The sequence below is a fragment of the Hermetia illucens genome, chromosome 4, assembly GCF_905115235.1.
Source record: "Hermetia illucens chromosome 4, iHerIll2.2.curated.20191125, whole genome shotgun sequence".
NCBI lineage: Eukaryota > Metazoa > Arthropoda > Insecta > Diptera > Stratiomyidae > Hermetia > Hermetia illucens.
In genome coordinates, this window is record NC_051852.1 from 120,486,680 (window position 1) to 120,513,672 (window position 26,993).

Here is a 26,993-nt window from a genome sequence, read left to right on the forward strand (position 1 = left end):
GGGATATCGAATTGGTGGACCTCGGCACAAAACCGGGATGTCTGGAGTTCCTTATTAAGGCAGGCCTAGACCGGATAGCAGTTGTTGCGCCGTTGATGATGAGATGAAAAATGGAATAATGGCACCACAGGGAAAAAACATATTTTTCATTGTTGTTGTTTTAATTTATATTCATATTTTACAATGTTACATACTAACTCTATTCTAACTACAATAGTTAAAGTAATTATATCTGATGTTGCGATAGTAATTTTTCTCCATTAACAGGAAGATATAATAAGCGTAATGTCTTGTGTGTACATAACTACTCTTTAATTTATCATCTTAAAATATTTACAATATTTACAACTTGATCTAATTCATATTGAAATCCAAAAAGTAGCAAAGTTTCAATAATTTAGTCAATGAAGCTTCAAATATAATTCTCCTCTTCCACGAATCAAATAAGCATTAACTTCAAACATTGTATGTCTATGCCTAAGTATTTATAATTTATCATTATCCTCTACCGTTACAAGTAGCTGTGATGCTTATCACTGGATAAGGAAAGATAAGTAGACCCCAACTGCGCCACGGTGTTGAATTGGCACAAAACTAAGTTTGACAAATAAAAGATTTGCAGTTTATTCACGGCAATTTGCTCCTCTTGATCTCCGACAAGTTTACCAGTGGCTTGCAGCGAGCGGAAGCCATTTTTCTGAAGGCCTTAAAAGTGCAAAGCTCGAGAAAGAGTTATGAATCTCACATTGCCTTTTTCTGGCCAACTTGCAGAAACACTGCATTAACGCTGCACATGATTTAACTATTCAAGTATTTCCAATATTTGCTGTTTCATTCGGATACAAAGGTCTGCATTCAGGGCAGAACCATTTCCCTTGAGGGGGAACCAATATCCCAACACACTCGAAATGGAACCATTCAATAACGCAATCGTCACCATCGCATGCTATCATTTCAGATACTTCATCATATGGACACCGACAGTAACAGTAGACGCTTTCTCCTTCCCGCGGGGGTCGAGCTCCAGCAGGCGGCTGAATCGGGTATCGTATATTATTACGACGAAAGTATTCTATACGAGCGGCGTCGGGATTGGGAAGTAACGCTGGTGGAATGCGTTTTGAGTCTATTGATGTCGAAGATGTTGAACCAGAACTTCCTGATTGAGATACGACTTGGGCAAGTTGTGGTTGCTGCGGCACCTCAGGATAGATGCTTGCTGGCTGCGCGGGTAGGTGATATTGCTGTGGAGCTGGTTGCAGTTTTGAATGTGCGCTTGAACGCTGACTATTTTTCTTCGCTGCAGGAGTCAATATTGTCAGCCGGTTATCGTCATCACTACTCGTTTCACTCTCATCAAATCCTCTATTCGGCGAAACGTATTGTGGTGGCCGGATGTGATGAACAGGAACTGGTGGCACTCGAATAGGTTGCACTACAGGCGGTTTGTGAACAGCGCTGTCAACGCTCATCGGTTTCTTCGAAAGCAGAGCCGATGGTCGAATTATTATTGGTGGAATAGGAGGAGGTCCTTGATGAGGAGTGAGTGGAGGTGTGTTTGCAGGAGTTGATTTCTTCCCCTGAATTGCAGGTGACCTGTGACTTTTGTGGGCTGATGATTTCGATGGTGGAGTAGGAAGATCTTCCTTTCTCCAGGTTAAGTTAGGTGGCGGGGTAGGCTTAAAAGCGCCCGCTCTAAATAGAGGGAATCCTGATGCCGCCATTTCATCATCACTGGAATACCCATAGAACTTATTTGGTCGCCTCCTTCGCTTTGACCGTTTGAGGGGCGCATCCGCATCTGAACTACTTCCAGTGCTCAAACGATTTTTGGGCGTTAGAGGCGCTGGCATTGCCATGCTCAGTGAACTGCTTAGCGGTTGCTGCGCTGAAACGGGCATTGATGGTATCTCTTCTCGAGCAGGTGCTACAGTCTCTGGGATGTATGGTACTACTTCGGGTTGCGGTAATGGTTCTGGCAAAGCAGCAGGTGTATCAACAATGGGAGGTGCTTGTAGGGAAGACACCGGAATGTCGAGCTTAAATGCTGGCACTATGCCAATGCCACTCTTTGATGCCCTTTTCTCGCGTTTTTTCTTTTTGATTTTCACTTTCTTCTCTTTCACCATTTCCTCTGGTATAGATGGCGTAGACGGTCGACTATTCTCAACAATATCGAAATTGTGGGATGGACTCAGACTTGTTTGCATTAGCAGTTGCTTTCTCTTTTCAGCTAGGAGTTGATTAGCCAACTTTTGCGGATGTTCATCGTAGAAGTCTTCATCCGTGTCTGACTCTTCAGTTTCTAAATCCGATTCTAAGATAACAGAATCTGGATCTATTATTTCCTGCGGTTTTGTGTCAGTCGTTACCACATCGACAATATCAGATGTGTTTGCTTTTGGAGATTGAACTTGCATTTCTTCTGAAATCTGTTCTTCCGACTTAGAATGATTTTTCTTTTCAAGTTTAGCCGCACGTCGGGCAGCCGCTCGACGTCTTCCTTCCGAAGAGGAACTGTCACTATCTGAGCTTGAGCTTGAATCGCTCGAACTTCCACTTGAGCTACTACAACTGCAATTAGAGCCGCAGGAGCAACTTGAATCCGAACCACTGCTCGAACCACTCGATGAAGAATCACTACCAGATCTTTGAGCCTTCCGTGGAGATTTCTGTTTCTTCTTCGGCGAGGAATGTTCCGATTTCTGTTCTTCTGCTGGAAGCTCAGTTAAATCGTCCTTGCTCGATGCTTTTAATATTTTCGAAATTGGCTTGAACATCATGCAATAGTCATGATCGGATTGCGTAACGTGTAAAATTGGCGGAGGCGGAGCATCATCATTTTCATCAGAATCGTTATCTTGTGTTTTCGCTTGACTAGCCTGAAACGTTTTGAAATTCTCCCAAATGTCCATTATTTGAGTTCCCGTACTATTGCTTACGTCCTCGTCGGCGTCTGGATCCGAAGGAGGAGACAACATGACCTGCGGTATAGGTGTGCTCCTTTTTTCAGATTTTGCTTTTTCCGTTTCCGAGTCGTCGCTGCTGTCACTTTCCGAAAGATTGAGAGCAGGCAGATCCATTAAGTCGTCCAGATTGTCTTTGTTTCTTCTCGATCTTTTCCGTTTCCTTTTCGATTGATTGCGGTCGTCTTCCTCTTTTGACTCCTCCTTCTGATTCTTCTCTGGAGTGTCCTCTTGACATTCTTGTTGTTCTTTTTCCCCTTCCGATGGACATTCTTCATTCGCTTTTTCCACCACTTCCTCTTTCTGTTCTTCTTCTTTGACTTCAGGAGCGACGATTGCAGGTTCGATGTGCCGTTTTGAATGCTTTAACAGAAGTTTCCTTGAAATGAATTTTTGGTCACAATCATCTTCTGGACAGGGATATGGTGCATCGCCAGAATGTAACCTTTTGTGAACTTTGAGCGCCATAGCTTTGGAGAATGTTACGTTGCACACTTCGCATACAAAGGAGGTTGGTGGGATGCAGAAATGATACACGTGTGGCCAGCGTTTCTGAAGACATCGTTTACATAGCACACTTTCCGTTCCATGTTTCCAAAAGAGATGTTTCGTAATGTCGGGCTTATTACGATAAGCGATTCCGCATCGATAACACAGGTGGTGTAGTTTATGCTTCCATACATGACTCGACAGTCTGAAAGGATAGGGTCGATATCAGTTATATAAAAAATGCTGACATATTATAAGAGTACATAGTGACCGAGAAGATTTTTTAATTTGCCCGCCTCTTGTCCTTTTTAACATGTTTTTTGTTTTCTAATTTGGAATGGTCTTATTGAATTCCTCTTGCAGTTATGACCCTAAATATTTTCTATTAATTTTTAAATTTTCAGTATCATGCCAAAATGGATCGGGGCAAAAGTGCGTATAACTGGATATATACAGTTCAGCTCTCCTGGTGCAAGACTCGTTGTAAACCGACCAGGAAATATAGAATGATTCCGCTTAACAGTGCTAGGATTCTAAGAGTAGACGTGGTAGGGCGACTCCTGTCGAGAAATGAATAAGAGCTCTTGGGGCAATAACGATGATAGAATGTAATAAATTAGTTCAAATTGTAAGAATGACACAACATCAAGACGCTCACAGTTAACAAGGAGAAATTTACCGAGAGTTCTCCAGAAAAGGTGCATCGATATCTATACTCTACGAGAAATTCGATGGCGAAGTGTTTGCTACACCATAGTTCTCACTACTTTGGTAGAACATGCATGGAATATGGTGTCGATATTGCCATGTTTACGGATCTTCGCAATACTCTACAAGAGGCCGGATGTCTTGATGACCGATTGAGGCAGATCACTATCATTTCAACTAACTTTTATTACCTCCTGTGAGAAATTCGTAGTGTTGCGACTGATTTCACGATTTGTGGAGGCGCTTCCCATGTAGCATCGTGTGTGGAACTTAGTTTCTAACTCAACCATACTTGAGGACTCGCGCATTTGTATTTGCTTTGATTTTGATGATACTTGAAATCTGGCAGCATTTTGTGACAGTTTATGGAACATTTGAAGCTAAGTTGCTGGGTGTGTCGTTTGGTAGTGTCTGTGGGCCCAGGTTGCAGTTTTGTGCATAATGCCAATCAACACTCGTGTAGTTGAGCGGGAATGAATAATTTGTACGCGTGAGTGCCCGAAATAATGTGTAGTTGGATGAATAATACAATAATACAACGACTGATGACCGGGCACAAAATAGTGCTGGCTGAGGTGCTGCAAACTCTTCAATCATTCTTGGAAGGAATTTGGCTCAACACATGTCGGTGTTTGTCGCGCTTCATCTTGTTTTGACTAATATGGCAATAACCTTTTTAGTCCGGATAGCTGAGTGGTTAGAGCACAAAGCTGTCGTGCGGAAAGTCACGGTTCAAATCTCACTGGTGACAGTGGAATTTGTATCGTGATTTGACGTCGGATACCAGTCGACTCAGCTGTGAATGAGTACCTGAGTCAAATCAGGGTAATAATCTCGGGCGAGCGCAATGCTGACCACATTGCCTCCTACAGTCTACTGTAGTGTACTGTTACGGTCTTGAATGAAGTGCTCTAACACACTTCAAGGCCTAGATCCAATATGGATTGTTGCGCAAACGATTATTATTATTATTATTAAATGAGAGAGAAATGCATCCGTCAGGAGCTTTCATCATTTTTGTTCATGTTCGAGTCTACCCTGAGTTCTTTAAAATATATAAGCCGAACACAGAAGCCAAAGTTCTCCTTGACAGACTCAAGCTCAGAGAGATTAATGATCATTACGACCCATAAGCCAGACTTACATTGAAATTCGCATGGACGGTGTCTCAATATAAAGAGAACTGAACAATCGTCTAAGGAATTGTTCGCTGTTATCGATACAGGGGTTATTCTGCGTTTTAAAAGTCGACCAATGAGAGGTTCGAACCGAACCTATTTTAGTGCAGAAGGTAATAAATTCGGTGCAACGTGCTTGGCAAATAACTGCTTCTCACTTTGAGATCCAAAGTGTCAGCCTGGTCTCGGATACGACCGAATTGACACGATCTTTCAGGACGATCAAGCACCGCTTTCAACAGCGTCCTGCAGGAGCCCAAAACACATTTTCTGATCTTTCAAACAGGGCTTATTACGATTGAGTATTCCTCTTCGTGCGCCTTATGCCAAGATCATTGTCAGCGATTGGTAGCCATGATTATGAGTCAGACATCCGACGAACCCAAATGCCCGGAGCTTTATTTCAAATGCCTTCGGCCACATTCAATTAACGAAAATTTTGATGGCTACCGGAAGTGTCCAAGAGATTTGATTGGATTGAATCTTCGTTGATGAAGCTCCTTTACTACGATCCATTCCGACTTCTTTACGATTACTAGCTATGCACTCTACTGATAAGGGGTTCCACCTGGATGACCTGGAACTTGCCAGCATGGACCGTCCTGAGTCAGTGCGCACGTACATACCTCGTTGTTCTGGGCGACTCTTGGTAGAATGTTATGCGAGAATTCTAGAGACTCGAGCGGCGCGTTCTAGATAGTTCAGAGTAGCATTATTCGCAGACATTAAGGTACTCAGGAAAATTTGTATCCAATCGAACATCCAATTTTCAGAATATATGAGAGTATATCCGCAACATTCATTTAGCCATTATCAAATTGGAGCTTACTTATGACATACGACATATGACTTAGCTCATACCTACCATTCCAGGCATTACAGCAGTGCTCTTTGGACAACCTGACGAGCGAGGCGGATCCCAGTCGGGCAGACGAAACATCATTTTTTTCTTTCTACGTTGACGATATCCCCCTGAATCTTGCCAGAGTACAAGCGGGCAGCACATATGTTGACGATTATCCCTCATCACAGCATGGCATTTTTGATATTGCGCATATAGAACACCAACGAACCCATGGTCCTTCCCTGCTGTGCATCAGCACTAAACAGTTCAAGCAAAGCGTGTATTGGTATTGAGGACTTCGAAGACATCAGCTCCCAGGCATTCTTCTTCTTTCCATCTCTTCGTTTTACGGATTGCCAAGGCTTAGCATAGCCTTTACGTCGCGAATCATATCATCAAGCAGGACGTGGCCATTTTTTTATCGCAGTATTGTCAACAGGCTCTGCATTTATAATTTCATTTCGCTGCATACCCTTCGGCATATGGGATTATGGCAGCCAGTGATCAAAGCAAGCAAGCATTAGTTGTTTCGCAAGAGATGGACACAATCCCTTTGCCTCGAACAATTTCATATACTTGCCATGTCAATTGGGAAATGTATTAATTTAGGCCTAGTAACCTCTACGGCACGGTCCGTCGACACCTTCTTGCACGCCTCTGTGCTTGCCAGGCTCGGGAATGTGGGGGGTTCCTTTGAGCGCTTTGATCCCTCACGCGTCATTATTACAAAATTAACGTGGCTTTTCCGATGCGTGGGTCCGCACCGGATTTCAAAAAACACAATAAACGGGTAAATTCGCGATGACCTAACGAATAAAAATCAAAACGCGTGCTAAAGTAGGAGAAAAAAAAACGAACCGAAGTGCCGCGTTCACGAGGGAAGATCCATGACGGACCACAATCCCGATCATCGCTTCGTCTGCCTCATATCGTGATTGGGGCGCGGCCCCTGAGGTCCCCACTTTTCCTTGGCATCTTCAGGTCATTTTTTGAGAGGATATCCCTTGTAAAGGTTTTGCGAGATCAAGGAGGAAGAGAGAGGGAGGAAGTCCTCAAATCAATCAAAACTTAATTACAATTTCTCCACCTTTTTCAGGGAGCCATTTACTCTTTTCCTCAGATTTCATTTATGTTAATTTACAGTCAATCATCCACTTTCACCGGCAAATCATTCCCCTCTGTCAAGATTTATTCGCCCAAATGTATTCAACAATGTGCAATCTGCGGCGAGATATTGGGCTGCACATTAATGAAGGCAAGACGAAGTACATGGTGACAACGTCAGCGCCAAAACCAAAAGAACGAATAAGATCGAATCGCGATGGTCAAACGGGTCTATAATAACAACCCATATAACAACTATGACGATGAAATCCGCGCACGGTTGTTGGCAGCCAACAGAGCCTATTTCAGCTTACAAAAACTGTTTATGTATTCCTCGGAGACTTGGGTTCTTAGCAAAAAAAACTGTGAACTTTTGGCCGCGTTTGAGAGAAGAATCCTCCGCAGAATTTTTGGTCCCCTACATGAGGATGGACGATTCCATAGCGTACATAACGACAAAATCTGAGAACGATACCACGACCGTCTGGTAGTGGATAAAATACGGCTCAATAGGTTGCGGTGGGCGGGTCCTTTATTCGTATGGATGAGGATGATCCAGCCCGGAAAGTATATAAGGGCAGTATCTATGGTAAAAAAAAAACGAGGCAGACCCGGCCTGAGATGGAGCGATGGCGTAGGTCAGGACCTCAGATGGCTTTTAGACATATCGAATTAATGGAGCTTGGCGCAAAACCGGGGTGCCTGGTGTTCCTTATTAAGGCAGGCCTAGACCGAATACCGGTTGCGCCGTTGATGATGATGACGTACATAATTTCTAGGCCTCTTGAATCAGAGCAGTCACGGTCACAGTTTTGTCAAGTTTCACAGAAAAATCGCTGCATTTTCACTGTTCTAAAATTTTGACGAGTATTCGCTTAGAACGGCCTGTTTGCTCCTGCAGTTCAAAGCATACTGTGGATTTCCCCTCTACCAATCCCCGAATAAAAACGATCTATTTCTTACAGGGTCTTGTCATAAAAGGAGTTAAATGGAAGATCCGTAAGAGCTGGCACTCTTACTACTACTACCTCCTCAATAAGATTTGAACTGCCGAAAGTGCGAAAAGTACTACACTAAACAAAAGGTAACTCCATTCACTTACCTGCTTTGATCAAAACAATCCTCCAAGCAAACATCACAGGCGTAATGCTTTTTCCTCAGATGCACCATAAGTCGAAACGCCGATGGAACGTTGTCGATATCGCATAAGCAACAACGAAACTTAATATCGAAGATTACACATTTATTTGGTACCCCAGGGCACATATGACACAGAATCTCGCTGTAGCTGAAGAAATTCGAGCGGCACATAAAACACAGGATTGCCGTCTTCAAATGCATTTTTCTATTGTGCAAATACAATTCCTTGTGAATTCTCGTTTCGAAACGACACTGAAAGCATTCAAAGATCTTCTCATATGGTTTCAGATTTTCCTTGTCATTGCTGCAGTATGTTTCCAGATTGAAGAATAAATTCTCCAAATCAGGAAGGAACGACATTAGCTTTTGTACAATAGTTGAAGGTTTTAACTCTTCTGCTGTAATGCTGTCGACAATTGCCGAGAATCGATGTTGTGATATTAGATGAAGAGCAAAACTATGGCCATTCACGGCAATTCGTCTTGCATGATTGCAATAAAGACAAATACGATATGATGCCCGCAAGCAAATCCGCATAAAAGCAACCATATCAATCTTGTCCAAAGGTTGGTCTAATAAAAGTTCTAATAGAGGAATGTCATCGTCAGCCACTGCTATTTCATTCGATTCGTTTTCATCTGGAGGTTTTATATCATTCATTGGCTCCGGTGTTGAAGATTTGTGTTCTACGGATTCGTCTTTCACCTCTTCCTTCGGAGACGGGATTGGGGATGAAGAATTTTCCTTAATCGACTCCATATTGAATGAGAATTCTTTTTTTTCTTCTTCCGAGTCAATCTTATGTTCAAAGCTTTTTTCGTCCTCCTCTATACTTTCATTTATTTCATTTGAAGGTTCCACTGTACCTCCAGGCATATCTTCCTCGATGTCCATATCTGATCCTTCAGATTGCTCCTCGACTTCGTGCTCCTCGTTCGCTTCATTATCATCGCTTTCCGTAGACGATTGCTCTGATTCTATAGGGGTTTGGAATTCTTTTGGAATTTTTATTTTGAATTTAGGAACTAAGAGGGGTCTTGATTCGACGGGAGCCTCCTGCGTTTGTGAGACATCGCTGCTTTTTATTGAGTCATTCATTTCATTTACTGAATCATTCAACTCTCTGTCCGGAGACGAAGGTGACCTAGATGTTAGTTCTGAAGTCGCATTTGATTGGGATAAAGAACTTTCCAAAGATTCATTTGGTTTGTCTTGTTCTTCTCTACCCACGTCACTCTCTACCGGAGGTGGAGGTTCAGGATCGTTTGGTTGAACATCTATAGAGGGTATCACACAATTTTGTGGGGTTTCTTCAAGCTTTTGTAAACTATTTACATTATTATCACTATTATCGTGACTTGTGCTTTCTTGACTGGGTCTATTAAAAAGCTCCATATTTTCGAAATTCTCACTCGTTTTAGCCTCGGCACAGCCATTTACTTTAAGAATTGAGGGAACATAATCCTCATTGGGCGTCGGCTTTCTATCTCCATCGGTTATTATTTTCCTTAAAATAGAAGTCTCTTGGTGAGTTGGATCGTTCCCATTCAATATCGGGTCTGTTCGTTTTTCTAGAGTCTCTGAAGTTGGTAGATTTGAGTTCTTGTCTGCAACTTTATTTTTTCGTTTCGCATGGTGATCCTTGTGTTTCGTTTTAGACGGTTGAGTTCCAGCTTTGCAATTAGGTGCATGGCGTCCCTTTTGGCCGCACAGTGAACAAGGTTGCAGGTGATCCGCACATTTGTGGTCCGAGAAATCTTCATGTTCAGTAAAAAGATGTTCACAGACACAACACATTAGATAGCATGAATCTCGCGATGATCTCAACAATTTCTCTTGGCAATCATAGTGATTTTGTTCCAAGTCGTGCTTCATTTCCAAATGAAAAGTGAGCCGTTCGGCACTTGGAAACATTCCTATGCAATAGAGGCAGATGTGTCGCTTGTGGACCTCACGCATATGCAGAAAGAGATTCCAATTTTCATAATATGTTCCGCAAGCGGAGCAAAGAAACACCCTCTTTTTAGCTCTGGCAGTCGTGTTTGAACCAGGGGCCGCCTGTTTTTGCTTCGCCGCAATAGGAGATAGTGTTGAATTTGTAATTTCAACCGAATTGCTGCTACGTAGTTCACTCAGGCGGTCCTCTATGAGCCGACAAGTAGATGCGTTATTTTTTGAGTCTGTTGCAAACGTCGAAGTACGCGGTTTGTCTTTGAACAGACAAATCTTCTGATGATCACGAAGTTGATGGAGGTTTTCGAAATTAGAACTTGAGCATTTGAAGCATTTTATAGGTATCGTAGTTGGCTTCAAACGCAAATAGTTAGCGTACTCGCGAAATGGCCCAGTACCTTTCGGTATTGGTGCAATAGCTGGATTTTGCTCAGAATTTCTATGTTCGCTGTCTTTCAGTGATTGATAATTCGTTACCGCCTGACCTGAAAAATGCTTATCAGGTACAAGCCTGTCAAGAGATTTTGCTGAATGTCGTCGTTTCTTAGGTAGATACGGATTTGTCATTTCCCGTAAACTCAACTTGCGTTTCATGCCTTGTGTCCGTTCCTTGAAAGCCATAGGTTTAACGTTGAACAATTCAGGAAATGGTTCCGTTTCTATTGACGGTCGTTTGGAATGCCCGCCTGCTTTTTTATCATCACCACCATCCTTAGAATTTTCGTCTTGATGATCGATAATAAGGTTCCGTGGCGATGAAGATGAAGACGGGGTCGTTGCAATTGACTCATCATCACTGGGAAAGATGTGCTGTGGCATGTTGTGATCGCCATTAACTTTCACGTAAGTGTCCGACTGCATTTGTTTTTGTTCGCAGTTCGGAGAAAACCGGGGTATATGGCTGTCATTTCCAGCAGGTTGTTCTGATACATTGTTGATATTATCCATTTCAACTGAAAAGAAACAAATTACATAAATAAATAAATTATAATTGTATGGTTATGCATCTAAGTAAGGAAAACACGAAATTGTTGAGTAAAAAGTGTAATTTACACAGAGGAAACTCGCAAGTAATAATGCAATTTCTCAATTTTAGCGCCTCTGTGCAGGGGCCAAATCTCTCATCAGACGCGTCTCTTCGTGTGGATAAGGGAACGCTCAGTGGATGCGTTATGGGCATGTACGCATTAGATGTGGGTACATGGGTATGCTTCTGCGCAGGCCGATTAGATGAGGTGCAAACATCCACCCGTGGATAAAAATTGTCTATTGGAAGGACACCCGGAAATCAAACTAAATATTGAGGACAAGGAAGGAACTTTTTTTATGGTGTAGGGCTTCGGAAACCAATACCGGCGGTTTTTAGGAATGGGCGAGCGGGCTCCGGGCCGTTGATATCCAGCCTCAGTAGTGGGAAACTTGTCTACTTTGGCATCTATTGTTACAAGAGGTCATGGGAAGATGGAAATGAGATTCACACCGGATCCTTCTCGGAAGAACTAAACTTGGAGTCAAGTCACCGCCGAAGACATTACCTCTAGGCAGTCGAGATAGCCCTCAGATCGACAAGATTACTTATATATATTTTTTTAAGAATATATTAGATCAGCCTCGGCCCGCCTAAGGCTTGAACTTATAGGCGGATTTTAACATAAAAATAATTCAAACCCATGACGCGTTACGAATTACATATGAAGGGCAAACAAGGCCCAGTAACCACTTCGATCAGGATTCCAGGGCAGGTGCAGAGGCAGCGTCTGATGAGTTGCCTCTGCCCTGGACGAAACCGCATACCGTCTATGATTACTGATACTGTAAATGACGAGCGTAGAAGGCAGCAAACTGCAACAGCGTTTCTTTCACTGGAAAGACGCATAAATGTACTCTCTGATTTCATCACGGAGAGGTCGAATATAAACCATAATAACAGTGCTCTCATACGGGGCATTAAATTGTCCTATATTGGGGCAGTGGAGGAGAAAAATGCCCAAGCGTCATGTGAAAAAGTCACGCGGGAGACACAGGTGACACCTTCTCTATATAACGTGAGAACGCGGGCAAAACAAAGTAGGGACGAAATAAGTGAACCTAGCAAGCGGCCAAGAAGAAAAAAGCCTCTACGCCGAAGAAAACAGAGCCGGCGAAATTTCCGGGTAGTTTTTCGATTACAGCATCAATTTTGTCAAAAGGGGAAGAGACTACAGCTCGTAAACCCGAGTAGTGCACAAAAGCGGGCGGAAAAAAGCGGCAGAAGGAAAAAAAGAAGATTCGTCCGGAAATAATCATTATTTTCAAGAAAGAAGATATGCCGATATCCGGAATTGACAGACCTGGGAGGCAGTGCGAGTCATATCAGGCGTAAGCAGAAGGGTGATCAGATGTAGTTAAACAAATCCAGTGAGCAAACAGCGGATGGTTTTCGCGAACAAATGGAAAAGGTGTTAGGTGAACAAACTAAAGTGAATGTTCGAAAGTAACAAATAGTAGTCGAGTGAAAAACCCCAGATGAGATCACATCACGAAAGCATATCTGTGCTGCGCTAAGGTAACAATTCAACCTTAGCGGAATAGAAGAAAACGTGATAAACGAGGATGAAGAAGGCATATGGAGGTACGTAGATCGCTATTATTAGCTTGTCGGTTGAATCAGGGATTTAACTGATTACCGTGAGCAAGGTCAAAATAGGTTAGGTCGTTTGCCGACTTAGGGACCAAGTATCTCTTAAAAGATGCTCCAGATCCCTGGATTTCGGTTACTTTGCAGCAGCATGTTCTAGTGAGCACGATGCAGGTGGTGGCAGGTGCCCGAAATGGGCCATCGGTTAGTAGGTCGTCGGGACATTCGGCAATTACCGGGGCATGTTGGTGCCATCGTGGGTTAGCTGAAAAGACTAAAACATATACCAGCCCCTGCAGTTTCTCACCAAACAAATCAGACTTGCCGGGAGTTTTGGCGACTGGTACCCGAAATGCAGCACCAAGTTGGCTCACAATCAACGACCCCTTGAGCCAGCGCAACCACCTGGTCGATACAGGAGCTGAAATCACGGTTCTTCTCGTACTCCGGCTTCATAAGTTAACACCGCAATCGTTCGTCGATCCTCATGCAGGGCTACAGGCAGCTACATTTGAATTTAGGACTTCGACGAGTATTACCCTTGTTTCATTATCGCGGATATCAGTGTACTCATTTTAGACGCGTATTTCTTGTGCCACTATGTTTTGCTAGTGGATATTCATAATAGGTCCTTCATTGAACCCATCAAATTCCCTTAGGTCATCAGGAAAAATCGCATCCTGCTCACTCTGCACTTCCATCATTCTTGAAGACGATGTACGTATTCGAGCACTTCTTCAAAAATACCGCAACATCACTACAAACATAGTGTCTATGAGCCCGTTAAGCATGATGTTCAGCATCACATTAACACTACTGGCTCCCCATTTTTCTCTAAGGTGCGTCCATTACCACCGCAGAAGCTCGCAGTTCCGCGGAAAGAGTTAGAAGAACTTCTTAAGCATGATATTTGCAGACCTTGAGATAGTTGCTGGTCTTCGCCACTACAGACGTCTAAGTGTTTGGACGATTCCAAACCGTTATCCCATCCCACTCATCCACGATTTTACGCATTCTATCGCAATCTGATGTATTTTCTCGACCTTGCACTTAGGCAAAGCATACCATCAGATCCCTGCAACTTCCGAAGTTATTCCGAAAACGGCAGTATGCACACCTTTCGGACTATTCGAGTTCACTAGGATGACATTTGGCGTCTGTACTGCGAAACCTCCTGTTTCGTATATTTGGATAATATTCTGATCCCGTCTTCCTCTGAGTCCGACCATTTAGAAAATCTCGAGTACTTTTTCAACGTCAGCAGGCCCACATGGTTCATAAACACATTTAAATCGTGCATGATGATAGTTCTGTTACCGAAGCCCCCAAAAACCACCTGGCGCACCCTCTTCATATAGCCCTATTTGTCTTTTAGACACTATGAGGAAGATGTTGGAGAGGGTGTTATACAACAGACTGCGGTCCACTGACCATGCAATAGCAACGGTCGTGGACCAAGCTCGGTAGCCATCGGCCGCTGGTAAGTGCTGCGCGGTGATGACGCTGAATGTTAGGAACGCCCGCCGCTAAACTGGATGCCCTTGTTTGCTTAGCTAGGATAATTGAAAGTTATCTCTCGGAGAGACTGGAACGAGACGACGACGGGTCGAAGGAATATATTGTGACAGCAGGTGTTCCCCAAGGTTCTGTATTGGTGCCCTGGCTGTGGAAAATAATGTACACGACACGTTTTGATCACGTTCGAAATGAGGATATCCGCGATCGATATGGGGTTGCACCGGTCTGAACATCGAAGTCAATGGTAAGCAACCAAAAAGCCGGCCGAAACAACGATGGCTTGATACGCTGGATGAGAATTTAAAGGCCTCGCGATTACATCCTGATCAGGCATTTGATAAAATAAAATGGCGAAACCAATCACGATGAGCCGACCCCGCCTGTGAACGGGGCAAAGGCTGAAGAAAAGGAAGAAGATTTGAGTAACGAAGAGTGCACGACAGTTCCGTGTCACACAGCTAAAAATTCCATTGCCCTCTACTTTTTAGAAAGCGATTTAAATAAATCATTTGATGGAAAGCCCTCTATTGATAATAGTCAACCTCATACGCTTCACACTCTGAGTTTAATGTTATTAGCAATCGCCAAGAATGTAACCAACATCAAATATAAGAAAAGGCTGGGGAGAATTAGATTCTTCTTGAATGGAATTTTAATATTTCACTCGAATGTCAATTATACTCGTTAATTATGACGTCAGCGTCTTATTTGTATTGTTTAGGATGCTGTAAATTCGCACGAAGTTGATAAGTTTGAACTGCTATAACTTTGACATTAATTGTTGGATTTTCATGAAACTTGGCATGTATATGCACAAGTCTGTCCTCTGTGTCGGCACACCTAGGATGAACTTAATGGGAGGTTTTTCAGTAAATTTTTAAAAGTTGGTATTATACGATTAGTAAGTTTATTTGAGCAGATATCGGAATGGGGCATATTTTGAGGCCTAGATTTCATCTAAACGCACCACCCTGGTTTTTTCGGATTTTTAGATTGGGTAGTTTCCGAAAATGAGTCCTGTCTCACTTTAAGTGCGTACATTTTGACTCCTGACTCGCGCAATTTGCAATTCACGACTAAACTAATATCAGTTGCTGAAAGTACTAATCTATACCTTTCATTTGATACCCTACACGACTATTTCCGGTGAAAAATTTTTTTGAATCGAATAGTCCCAACGAGCTTGATTCTAGGAACTCCGGAAGCTGGGCATGTAAGTAAATTTCTCTGAGTCGTATTCGTGTAGATAAGGTGTAATGTTGTGGTGATAAATACAGGATATGGTTGACCATCGGATAGTGTAACAGCTACCTACCACTGAGATCGAATTCCTGGGGAAAGGTTGCGCTTTTCAACAAGGTTACAATATGCTAAAACATGGTTTAGATAGTAGGTCGGAAGTAAAAGGAGAATTTCCATGTAAACTTCAAGTTAAAGAATTAAAACAATAAATTACGTTTCCTTGGCTAGTGTAATGTTTATCTAACCAAGAATCTAGAAGCCATTATAGATTCCTAATTGTAAAATATAGGGTCTACAAATAAGTTCTGTCGGTTTTCACAATAGATGGCCTAGCTTGTTTTTTATTCCATTGATCCACATTTCCAAACATTCATCGGAAAGCTACTGTTAATAGGCACAAACGTCAGTATAAATTATTTAATTGAAGTGTAAACAACAATACTTTTTTCATTAACGAAAATGGCCAGTTCTGTACCAAATAATGTGTTTTTGCGGGGAGTTCTACTTCATTATTTCAATATGAAGAAAAAAACAACCGAAAGTCATCGCATTTTCGTGGAAGTTTATGGTGACCATGCTCTATCTGAGCGAACGTGTCAGAGGTGGTTTGGACGGTTTAAAAGTGGCAATTTTGACTTGGAAGACGAAGAGCGCGCCGGACGGCCAACAATTTTTGAAGATGAAGAATTAGAGGCATTGCTCGCCCAAGATCCATCGCAAACGCAAGAAGAACTTGGAAAAACACTTGGAGTCACTCATCAAACCATTTCCCATCGTTTAAAAGCAAAGGGAATGATCCGAAAGGTCGGAAATTGGGTTCCGTATGAACTGAAGCCAAGACACGTCGAAAGCCGTTTTTTCCCGTGCGAACAACTGCTCCAACGACAAGAAAGGAAGGGTTTTCTGCATCGAATAGTTACTGGCGATGAAAAGTGGATCCATTACGATAATCCCAAGCGTCGGGCAACGTGGGGATACCCCGCCCATGCCTCATCATCGACGGCCAAAGCGAATATTCATGGTGAGAAGATCATGCTGTGTATATGGTGGGACCAGCTGGGTGTGGTATACTATGAGCTGCTAAAACCGAACGAAACGGTAACGGGCAAACTCTACCGACGTCAAATTATGCGTTTGAGCCGCGAACTCAAGAGAAAACGGCCGCAATACCAGCAAAGGCATGATAAAGTTATTTTGCAACATGACAATGCTCGCCCATATGTTGCACAGCCCGTTAAAACATATCTAGAAACGTTGAAATGGGAAGTCCTATCCCACCCGCTGTACTCTCCAGACATTGCTCCTTCTGATTACTATTTGTTCCGGTCGATGCAGCATGGCCTGGCTGACCAGCACTTCTCCAATTACGACGAACTCAAAAAATGGCTCGATGAGTGGATAGCGGCCAAGCCGGCCAATTTTTGGCGCGATGGCATCTATGAATTGCCTGAAAGATGGAAGAAAGTTGTGGCTAGCGATGGGCAATACTTTGAACAATGAATGTATAACCAATTTTTCACAATAAAGCTTCAAATTTAACAAAAAAACCGACAGAACTTATTTGTAGGCCCTATAGACAATCTAGAAAGTTCTATTATTTTTAAGATTTTGTGTGAAACAACACCTTATTAGCATTGAGTCGATGTCCGTCTATCTGTCACACCCGATTTATTCGGAAACGGCTAGACCGATTGTCATGCAAATTGGTGAGATCGTGAGACCTGTTGTTTCCTTTACATACAGCAAGTGGCGCCCTTTTGTGCTAAGTTAATTTTTTTTTTCATAAAACGTGGCCGTGGATTATCAAATGAAAGGGCTCAACTAGTACTTTTTGAAACTGGTTCCATATTTGATATCGGGTGAAACATAGGGGAGTGAGGGCTCAAAATATGTCCACCAGCCGTATTTAACATGCGTACTATATATGTACACGAAGCAAATCGGAAATATAGGTACGATCAATTTATATACGTGCATATATGTGTACAGTATCCGGAAATAGGCAGTTTGTTTGTTTAGGGTGAGCGTAATATCTACTTATTATTTTTCTTGGGTGGTCAAAGGGTAGTATAGGTCCCGGGGCGAAACGTGGATTGGTACCCACGATGGAGCATAAAACCTGGGAAATGCCTGCTGAACCAACACCAACAGCTCTACTACCAAACCCTATCTCCACCTCCACGTGGTGACCGCTGGGAGCTCTTTCTTGACGAAAAGCTGCAGACGGAGAAGGACGAAGGCGAGTCTCCCGCGCCTAAAAACGGGACAAATTGTACCAACTGGTCCTCCAGGTTGGGGGTTGGGTAGGGCTGACAACCCTACACGGAAAACAACCTGTTACGAAGCCACAACAGGAGCCTCGGATAGGACGGATGTTAAAACGACGGAACCGGCAACGACAAAGGAACAACGATTTGCGCATTTTCTTATGGAACGTGCGCTCCCTGTACAGAGATGAAGCTGATAAGCAGCTAGCCGATACCCTGTCCCAATATAGGGCTGATGTAACAGCGTTGCAAGAGATGCGATGGACAGGGACCGGTTTCCTGGAGAAGAGCCACTACACCATATATTATAGCGGCCATCCAGTAAACCATGTGCTCGGAGTAGGTTTCTTAGTCAGCCAAAAAATGAAACCTGCTGTTATCGGCTTTGAAAGTATAAGCGAACGGCTATGCACTCTGCGCTTGCGAGGCAAGTTTAGAAATATAAGCCTCATAAACGTTCACGCCCCTACAGAGGAGACTGCAGAGTCGGAGAAGGATACCTTCTACGAGGCAGTAGAAAGAACCCTCGAAGCCTGTCCCAGATATGATATCAAAATCATACTTGGGGATTTTAACAGCCAAGTAGGGAAGGAGCCCGTATTCAGGCGATACGTTGGCTCCCATAGCTTACACGAAAAAACAAATGATAACGGACTGCGAACTATTCAATTAGCAGGGTCACACGAAATGGTTGTTGGAAGTACCTGGTTTGCGCGGAAAGCGGTCCACAAACATACGTGGGCCTCTCCAGACGGGACCACTTTCAACCAAATTGACCACGTGTTGATCGAACGTCGCCACCTCTCAGCCTTGATGAATGTCAGATCATATAGGGGGGGCAATATAGACTCGGATCACTATCTCGTTGGCATGGTGCTCCGAGCTCGAATAACAATACCACCTAGAATCCCCTCTGACAATCAGGTGAGAGTGAACACTGAAGCCATCCACAACACAACCCTCCGCGACATCTATAAGAGGGAAATGGATGCTGCAATAACCGCAGTCAACAGAGGACCTGGAGATGAAGCATCAACAAATGATCTTCACAATCACCTGAAGAACGTTATCATGGATACGGCCACAAACATACTTGGCCCCAGTCGCAAAAGGAGTCGGAACGGCTGGTTTGACGATGAATGTAAGCTAGCAACGAAACGGAAGAATGCCGCATACCGAGTAATGTTGCATTCTCAAAGAACGCGGGCACGCGCAGAGACTTATCACGAACTCCGTCGAGCGGAGAAGCGACTTAACAGACGGAAAAAGAAAGCCTGGGAGAACCAACAAGTCTGTGAACTAGAAAAGTACAGGGAGCAACCGCACCAGGCGCGGCAGTTTTACCAACAAGTCAGCAGGATGAAGCCTTATACACCTCGATGCTCATCCTGCCGAGACAAAGAGGGAAATCTGATTTCCGACAGAATGGGCATATTAGAGCGATGGGTTGAGTACTTTGATGAACTACTGAACAACCAGAACATCGGCGAGTTGGAGGTCCCGCCAACTGAAGACGACGGACAAATACTGCCACCACCAAGTTTAGGAGAAACAGTCCGTGCAATTCATCGGCTAAAAAATCATAAGTCGCCAGGAGCCGATGGAATTACAGCCGAATTGGTTAAATATGGAGGCGACCAGTTACACCAAGTGGTTCATCAACTTGTGCTCAAAGTATGGGACAGCGAATCAATGCCTGACGATTGGCAGCGAGGCATAATCTGTTTCATACATAAAAAGGGAGATATCACACAGTGCAGCAATTATAGAGGTATCACGTTGCTGAGTACCATCTATAAGATATTCTCCACTATCTTGCTAGGCCGGATAGCCCCATACGCCCAGAACATCATTGGTCCATACCAAAGAGGCTTCACTCCAGGCAAATCAGCAACAGATCAGATTTTCTCTCTGCGGCAGACCCTGACCAATGTGCGAGGCCAGATAAAAGCAGCAGGATCACTCTCAAGACCATTCGACATCAACAACGGTCTACGACAAGGGGATGCGCTATCATGCGTCCTCTTTAACCTGGCCCTCGAGAAGGTGGTCCGTGATGCTGAGGTGAATGCAAGAGGTACGATCCTCTTCAAGTCCACTCAACTACTGGCCTATGCTGACGATATCGACATCATGGGAAGAACCACCCGAGACGTTCAAACTGCCTTCATCCAGATCGAGCAGGCGGCGCGAGATCTTGGGCTGCACATCAATGAAGGCAAGACAAAATACATGGTGGCAACGTCAGCACCGAAGACGAATCAACCAACAACATCAAACCGCACTGGTCAAACACAAGCACGAACAAGAATAAGGATAGGGGAATACAACTTTGAGACCGTTGACAATTTCTCCTATCTAGGGTCGAAAATCACAACCGATAACAACTACGATGATGAAATCCGCGCACGGTTGTTGTCAGCCAACAGAGCCTACTTCAGCTTACAAAGACTGTTCCGCTCGAAACGTCTAACCATAGGGTCAAAGCTCTTACTGTACAAGACTATGATCTTGCCAGTCCTCATGTATTCCTCGGAAACTTGGGTTCTTAGCAAGAAAAATTGAGAACTCTTGGCCGCGTTCGAGAGAAGAATCCTCCGAAGAATTTTTGGCCCCCTACATGAGGATGGACGATTCCGTAGCCTACACAATGACGAAATCTATGAGCGATACCATGACCGTCCGGTTGTGGATAAAATCCGGCTCAATAGGTTACGGTGGGCGGGTCACTTAATCCGTATGGATGAAGATGATCCCATCCGGAAAGTCTATAAGGGCAATATCTATGGTAGGAAAAGAAGACGAGGCAGACCCTGCCTAAGATGGAGCGATGGCGTGGGCCAGGACGCCAGACAGCTTTTAGGGATATCGAATTGGTGGACCTCGGCGCAAAACCGGGATGTCTGGAGTTCCTTATTAAGGCAGGCCTAGACCGGATACCGGTTGTTGCGCCGTTGATGATGATGAATATCTACGGCTGTAATATGAACGTATGTCTCTTAGTTTGGAAAAATATGAAGGAATATGTTGGATTTGTAGCTATATACGGATAGAAAAATGTGCATTGAAGTTTCTTACTTAAGATGAACACAAAACCTTTATACACGAAGCGGGAGCTTCCGGTATTCCGACTGGTTATGAATCGACGGGTGCCCTGTTCCAACCCCTTGTGTACACAGTTGAAGTTCAAACGAATCAATAAAATAAAATAACGTGTCAAATTAACCTTAGTTTCCTATGAATATTTTATTTTGCTCGAATTAGAACAAATAGTTAAAAATTAAATTGTGAATTCATTGGGTCTTCGCGGCTACCAATAGCTGTGATGCCGGGAACGAAACCATTCCATCAAGGCAAATTTCAGAAAGTATTTCGAATTGACGACGCTGAAAGGATATAGCGCTGCGTCAAGAATCACTTCGCCCTGAAGAATGAAATTGCAAAAAGCAGCAGAAATCTCATTGTTTTGCCACAAAAAGCAATAAATTCACCCAAACGCTACATGCGATGAGGGACGACATGCGGACAAATTTTGACAACCATCGCATGTCGGATGACAGTGGCATCTGCGTTGCGACTGACATGGGCACGTGTTTACGCGCCAAAACTGGACCTGGATGTGGATTCCGGGCTACCGCGAAATTCCTCCCACAATAAATATTGTCTCAAGAACTATTTAATAATTCAGGAGAAGTTACACTCTAAATATCCCCGCATTATCGCTTCCAATTGGGGAAGGGTGGCAAAAGTTGTTGGAGAAATTAGTATTTGACATTTGGGATTGATCTCAGAAAGCAACTGAGCCCGTAAAATACAGTTTTCTGTAGTTCGGAGCTTATCTAAAGCGTCTGCAACCACACCTCGAACAAGGAGGAAACCTAGAAACGGGTGAAAGACAAGTCCAACTTGGGCAGGATGATGCTACAAAAACTCAAGGAGGAGACAGTCACGGATCGTTGAAACTACTTTTCCTATCGACACATTTTCACATTCTCACCCAATTGACTGTCGTTCACTTCTCGAAAATTCTTATTTCCTTTGTGCTGGGCCCGGAGAGTCCACTTCTGCGATGCTCGACGAAATGGAACGCCTCTTCTGTGGTCGCTACTTGCCGTGAGTTGTAGCCGGGCCGTAATGGCGTCATTGAAGTTGCGAACTATATCCGTGCACCTTTCCCAGCAAGTTGAATTCCTGAGCGCCTCGACTGCTGCTGCGGCTCCTACCACCGTTCACCTCAGACCATAAATAATTCTTGCATCAAAAACAACCACACGGAACAATTCCGCCACACGAAAACGCCTCGCCTTGCACAGCCACGAACTGAATAATTTCACATGAACAATGAAAAATCGAAATAATGCGGAAAAACTGCTCTCGGGACCGTGGCCAAGTGGGGACCGTCGCCGATTTTTTTCTCTCACTTCACACCGATATCGGCAAACTTTTTGTGATGCACAAATCTATTTGCTACGTTTGAAAAATGCACAACCTTTATCCGTTTTATCACGAAACTGGTAATGATTTGTTTGAGACGCGCGCCCAAGCAAATTAACGTAGTTTTCGAAAGGTTACAAACGTGTATGTCGACAATTTTTACGATTTTGTTCACCGTCGTCCACGCTCTGCAAAATAGAGTCGGCCATTTTAGGTTTTACGCGTCAGGTAGTGCCAAACCACCCAATTTAAAATCACATATATGGTAAATTTATTTGAATATTTATTTTCTTTTCAATCGAAATATCAAAAAATGAATAGTAACAACAATATTAAATGAGTAAAAATTTCCAAATAAAAATATTTTACTCTTCGGGAACAATTAAATTTCTTAAAAATTAAGAACAGGCAGGAATTGGATCGAATCTAGGGTAGGACTGGATTTTTGATTATTTTGGTTGAAGATGTTTAGATTAGTCAAGACAACTTGGAGACAGCCGATACATATTTACGCCTGGAAATAGTTAATTTGTGATTTCCGAATTGAAAGACAGACTTAATAGAGACGCTTGTTGTTGGGGTATTGTCTAAGGAACTCCTAATAGATGGCATATCGTTTGTATTTGGATGGATTGCACGGGGAATCCCCAGAAGTCTATTTCGCAGTTCATATGCCATGCTCCTATTTGTATACTTCACGATCGATTTGTCGACTAACCAAATTATCAAATTATAAAAGATACGAAATAATATTGAAATGGTTAAGGGAGCACAAAGATGTTGGTGGCAATGAAAGGGGGACGAATTTGCAAGAAAGGGATCCCAACTATCATTTATGCGAGGGAAGTGAGCCTGCACTTGGAGTAGGATAGGTGAATGCCCTTACGCACAGAGTGTTAGACTCCCGCAACAGTATCTGCCTGTCATCAGAGAGCTAGTCTGGAACTGTTTGACACATTACTTCGGACAAGTCCTCCACTCTCCCGGCTTTGGAAGCCTTCAAACCAGGGAATTCTTTCCACCAACGGAGGGAGGAGGGGAAGGGAGTTGTTAGTTCAGAGAACCCCCTGCCATCCGGTCCCTCCGCCGGATGAATTCAGCGGGTTTGGCAACAAGCCGCAACGTCGTCTTCATAATCGACGAGGTGTGACTCTTCTGGTATGTCGAGTCTCAGCAGACTATCGTAGGAAGCGTTCTAGAGGCCGTGGAATGAATCTCTGGGATCTCTGTACTATTACTTCCGATGTGATCTCCATCCTAGCGTCTCATAGAGCAGGGAACGGTTTTTCAGATAATCCCTCAATATTCCTAAGATAGCTTGGCACGTGGAATGAGTTTCCCAATGTGCCGAACATATCTGTCCATCTTACGGAATTGAAGGCATTTCTGACATCAAGGGTTATAAGGAGCATTATCCGTCGAAATCGGCGGCTGTGTGCCTCGGCTTGATGAACCGCATCCACCACCTCCATAACAGCGTCCACCGTGGATCTCCGTGTTCTGAATCCGAACTGCCTTGGGGATAAATGCCCGGCAGCGCGGATCATTTTAGCGAGTCTACTCCTGATGAGCTTTTCGAGCATTTGGTCCGGTCCGGCATCAAATTGATGCGGACTTAGGACCCCACAATTCTTAAAAAATATTTTCAGGTCTGGGCAAGCTTTGGTCAATAGAATTGGCGGATTTACGCTCAATATAAATCGTAGTCATGTTGTGTTCTGCGAATTATGTAAAGGAGCACTTAATTTCTGCGAGCCGCTTCGGTCACGCTGCCCCCAGGGCAGAGGTGAGGCAGCGTCTGACGATTTGCCTCTGTCCTGGTAAGAAACCGTAAAGTCGTTATCACTTGACATTTTTTTCGAGCACTTTCCCAGTCGTGTCAAGCGATTTGTATCGTGATTTGACGTCGGATACCAGTCGACTCAGCCGTGAATGAGTACCTGAGTCAAATGAGGGTAATAATCTCGGGCGAGGACAATGCTAACCACATTGCCTTCTACAGTGTACTATAGTGTATCGTTATGGTCTTGAATGAAGTGCCCTAACACACTTCAAGGCCCTGATCCAATATGGATTGTTGCGCCAACGATTATTATTATTATTATTAGCAATACATAGAAGGCTTGTCACGTCTGGGGCCCCTCTGGGGCACATACGCTGTCGTTATCAGGCTTATCACTGTGTTTACAACAGTGTCGGCTGCAATGCTTCAAGAGCTTTGATGAAATTCCCGATGTTCACTCTCGCGATATTCCACACGCAGGGGGAGTGCCGGGTTGGTGCACTCGAATAAATAGTGTCAACCATTTCAAACGCGATGTACTGGTGATCACTTGCTGAGAAGTGTTCCACAACTCGCCACCCGTCCATCGATGGTGCCAGAGATTCCGACGCAAAAGTGATGTCAGGTATGGAAAAGGTTGGCGTGGATCCAACGTTTAGGAGCTCTTTTCTCGCTACCATTTTCAGAATACGTTTCCCTCTGGAGTCTGGCCCGTCTACCAGGATTTGCCTTCCGTGCCCGAAACGGTGTCCTCCGCATCAAGACGGCGTCAAAAGTCCGGCATCCTCTCATTCAGGTAAACGTTAAAAAACAGTATCCCTAAACACCGAATCCTGACAAAGCCATTCTCTCGGCTATGGACAAGAACACGAAATAGAAGGTCGTCCTGAACCGAGATGGCAACGGTACCCGATAAGTCGAGTTGCCATGAAACCGAGTCAGTGTTTCGGTATTGCTCGCCAATCAGCACTACATCAGCCATTACCTCCGCAGCGAACTCCGCTAACAGCTGGTGGAAGCACGGTCTTAGCGACCGTAACACGCAACTTCATATCATTGATGGCACATTGTTCGATCACGAGCTTGACATAAGGTCATTCTGGTTTCAACTGACCGACACCGTATGAACAATCGGATCGACCACTTTGCGATCAGCAATAGATTTAGGAGTCGTTTCCTGGGTGGGCGTAACAAGATCGGCCTCGAAAGGGATCATAATCTGATAGTCGCTTACGTTCGTTTGCGCGTTGCGTCCATCGCTTCTCGCAGGACTAAAACAATTCTGGAACGCATGAAAGAAGAATATCTCGAAAGTTTGATTGACAGAGAGCAGGCTGGTTTCCCACCATAGATTCTTCTGCATTGATCACATCAACACCCTACGGACCATTTTGGAACAGTGCGCTGAGATTAGATCTTCGTCTCACCCGCTCTTTATCGATTCTAAAATTTAAGATTTTGTCTGTCTGTGACATGCATTTTTCTCAGGACGCGAGACAGCTTTTAGGGATATCGAATTTGTGGACCTCGGAGTAAAACCGGGATGTCTGGAGTTCCTTATTAAGGCAGGCCTAGACCGGATACCGGTTGTTGCGCCGTTGATGATGATGATGTCACAATCTCGACAGATGCTGGATTTGACCTAATGCTAACATTAAGTGCCAAGCATTTAGGTTCGGACAATCTTACCTACTTAAAGGATGAAGGGGTGGTGGTCGGTGGAGGTTAATGGGAGAATCCGTTGAGAACTTTCTGCAACATCGAGAACCAGACTGTGTGAGAGTCACAGGACATCAAGGCAGAGTGGGAGATTTGAGTACAACGCCAACAATACATGCTGTACGCAGAACTATCAAGTACTGTCTGCGGTTCATATCGGTAAAACAAACATGTTCCCGTGAGCAGCCCATGCCTGTGTTGCAAGGTTTTGATGAATCATTTTATAGTACATACAGTATTATGTCAATGTCTCTAACGTCGAACTTTTTATAAGTTCGGGTGGCAACTACGCCGTCCTGAATGGCATATATAAATCAATCCATCTCAGCAACGAGCTGCCCCGCACGTAACCATCTGTTAGACAAATGCAAATCGACAAAGGAGGAAGTTCGCGTATTTATCGCGCATTGCTTTCGACTTTCATTCATCGATTCGCTTTTGGTCACACTTCACTCCACTCAGAGGACTGAAAGATCGATCCTTTAAGTTAAGTGGAGTCACACAGCAATCTGCCTTACAGACTGCATGCAAGCAACTCGCTTGGTCTTTGCTAAGCGCGTAGCGATTCGAATTTTCGGTGATGTTGTGCCACCACCCAACCACGCTCCTGCTACCGATGTCACGAGGCACCTTGATCCGCTCCACGGTAGAATTTGGATGATGCATTCGGAATTTGGAATATTAGTCCTTATCGGCTTTTCCAGATCGGTCTTTGTCTACGGCAATATTTCGAATGCATAAGGCAGTGAAGGGATCCCGAACACATTTTATTTTATATTTTAGCACCAGTTTCACACTCGCAGGAATTGGGACAGCAGAGCATTCTTTAGATCATCAATTCGACCATGGGTTCCTTATAGAATTCCTAGGCATTTGCAGCTCGCACTTAGCATGTAGGCCAAACTTTATTACGAAACCAAGTCCCGTAGCATCATTCAGTAGCCATGAAACGGAGTTCGTTGCCATACAAAACTAAAGAGGACTCAATGAATCTTCCTAGAAGATGCTTCTTCGTATGTGGATGGGCTCGG

The 26,993-nt window shown here is 43.9% G+C and overlaps 1 protein-coding gene across 1 annotated transcript; it reads right to left on the reverse strand.

The window, feature by feature from the left end:
* Positions 1-155: 155 nt before the first annotated feature.
* Positions 156-22,697, reverse strand: LOC119654218. The gene is made up of 3 exons (XM_038059431.1): positions 22,024-22,697; positions 8,392-11,335; positions 156-3,660 (listed from the first exon to the last, which is right to left on the reverse strand). Exons 2-3 carry the CDS (start codon positions 11,328-11,330, stop codon positions 807-809), a joined length of 5,793 nt encoding a protein of 1,930 aa, XP_037915359.1. The 5' UTR covers positions 11,331-11,335; positions 22,024-22,697; the 3' UTR covers positions 156-806.
* Positions 22,698-26,993: the final 4,296 nt, after the last annotated feature.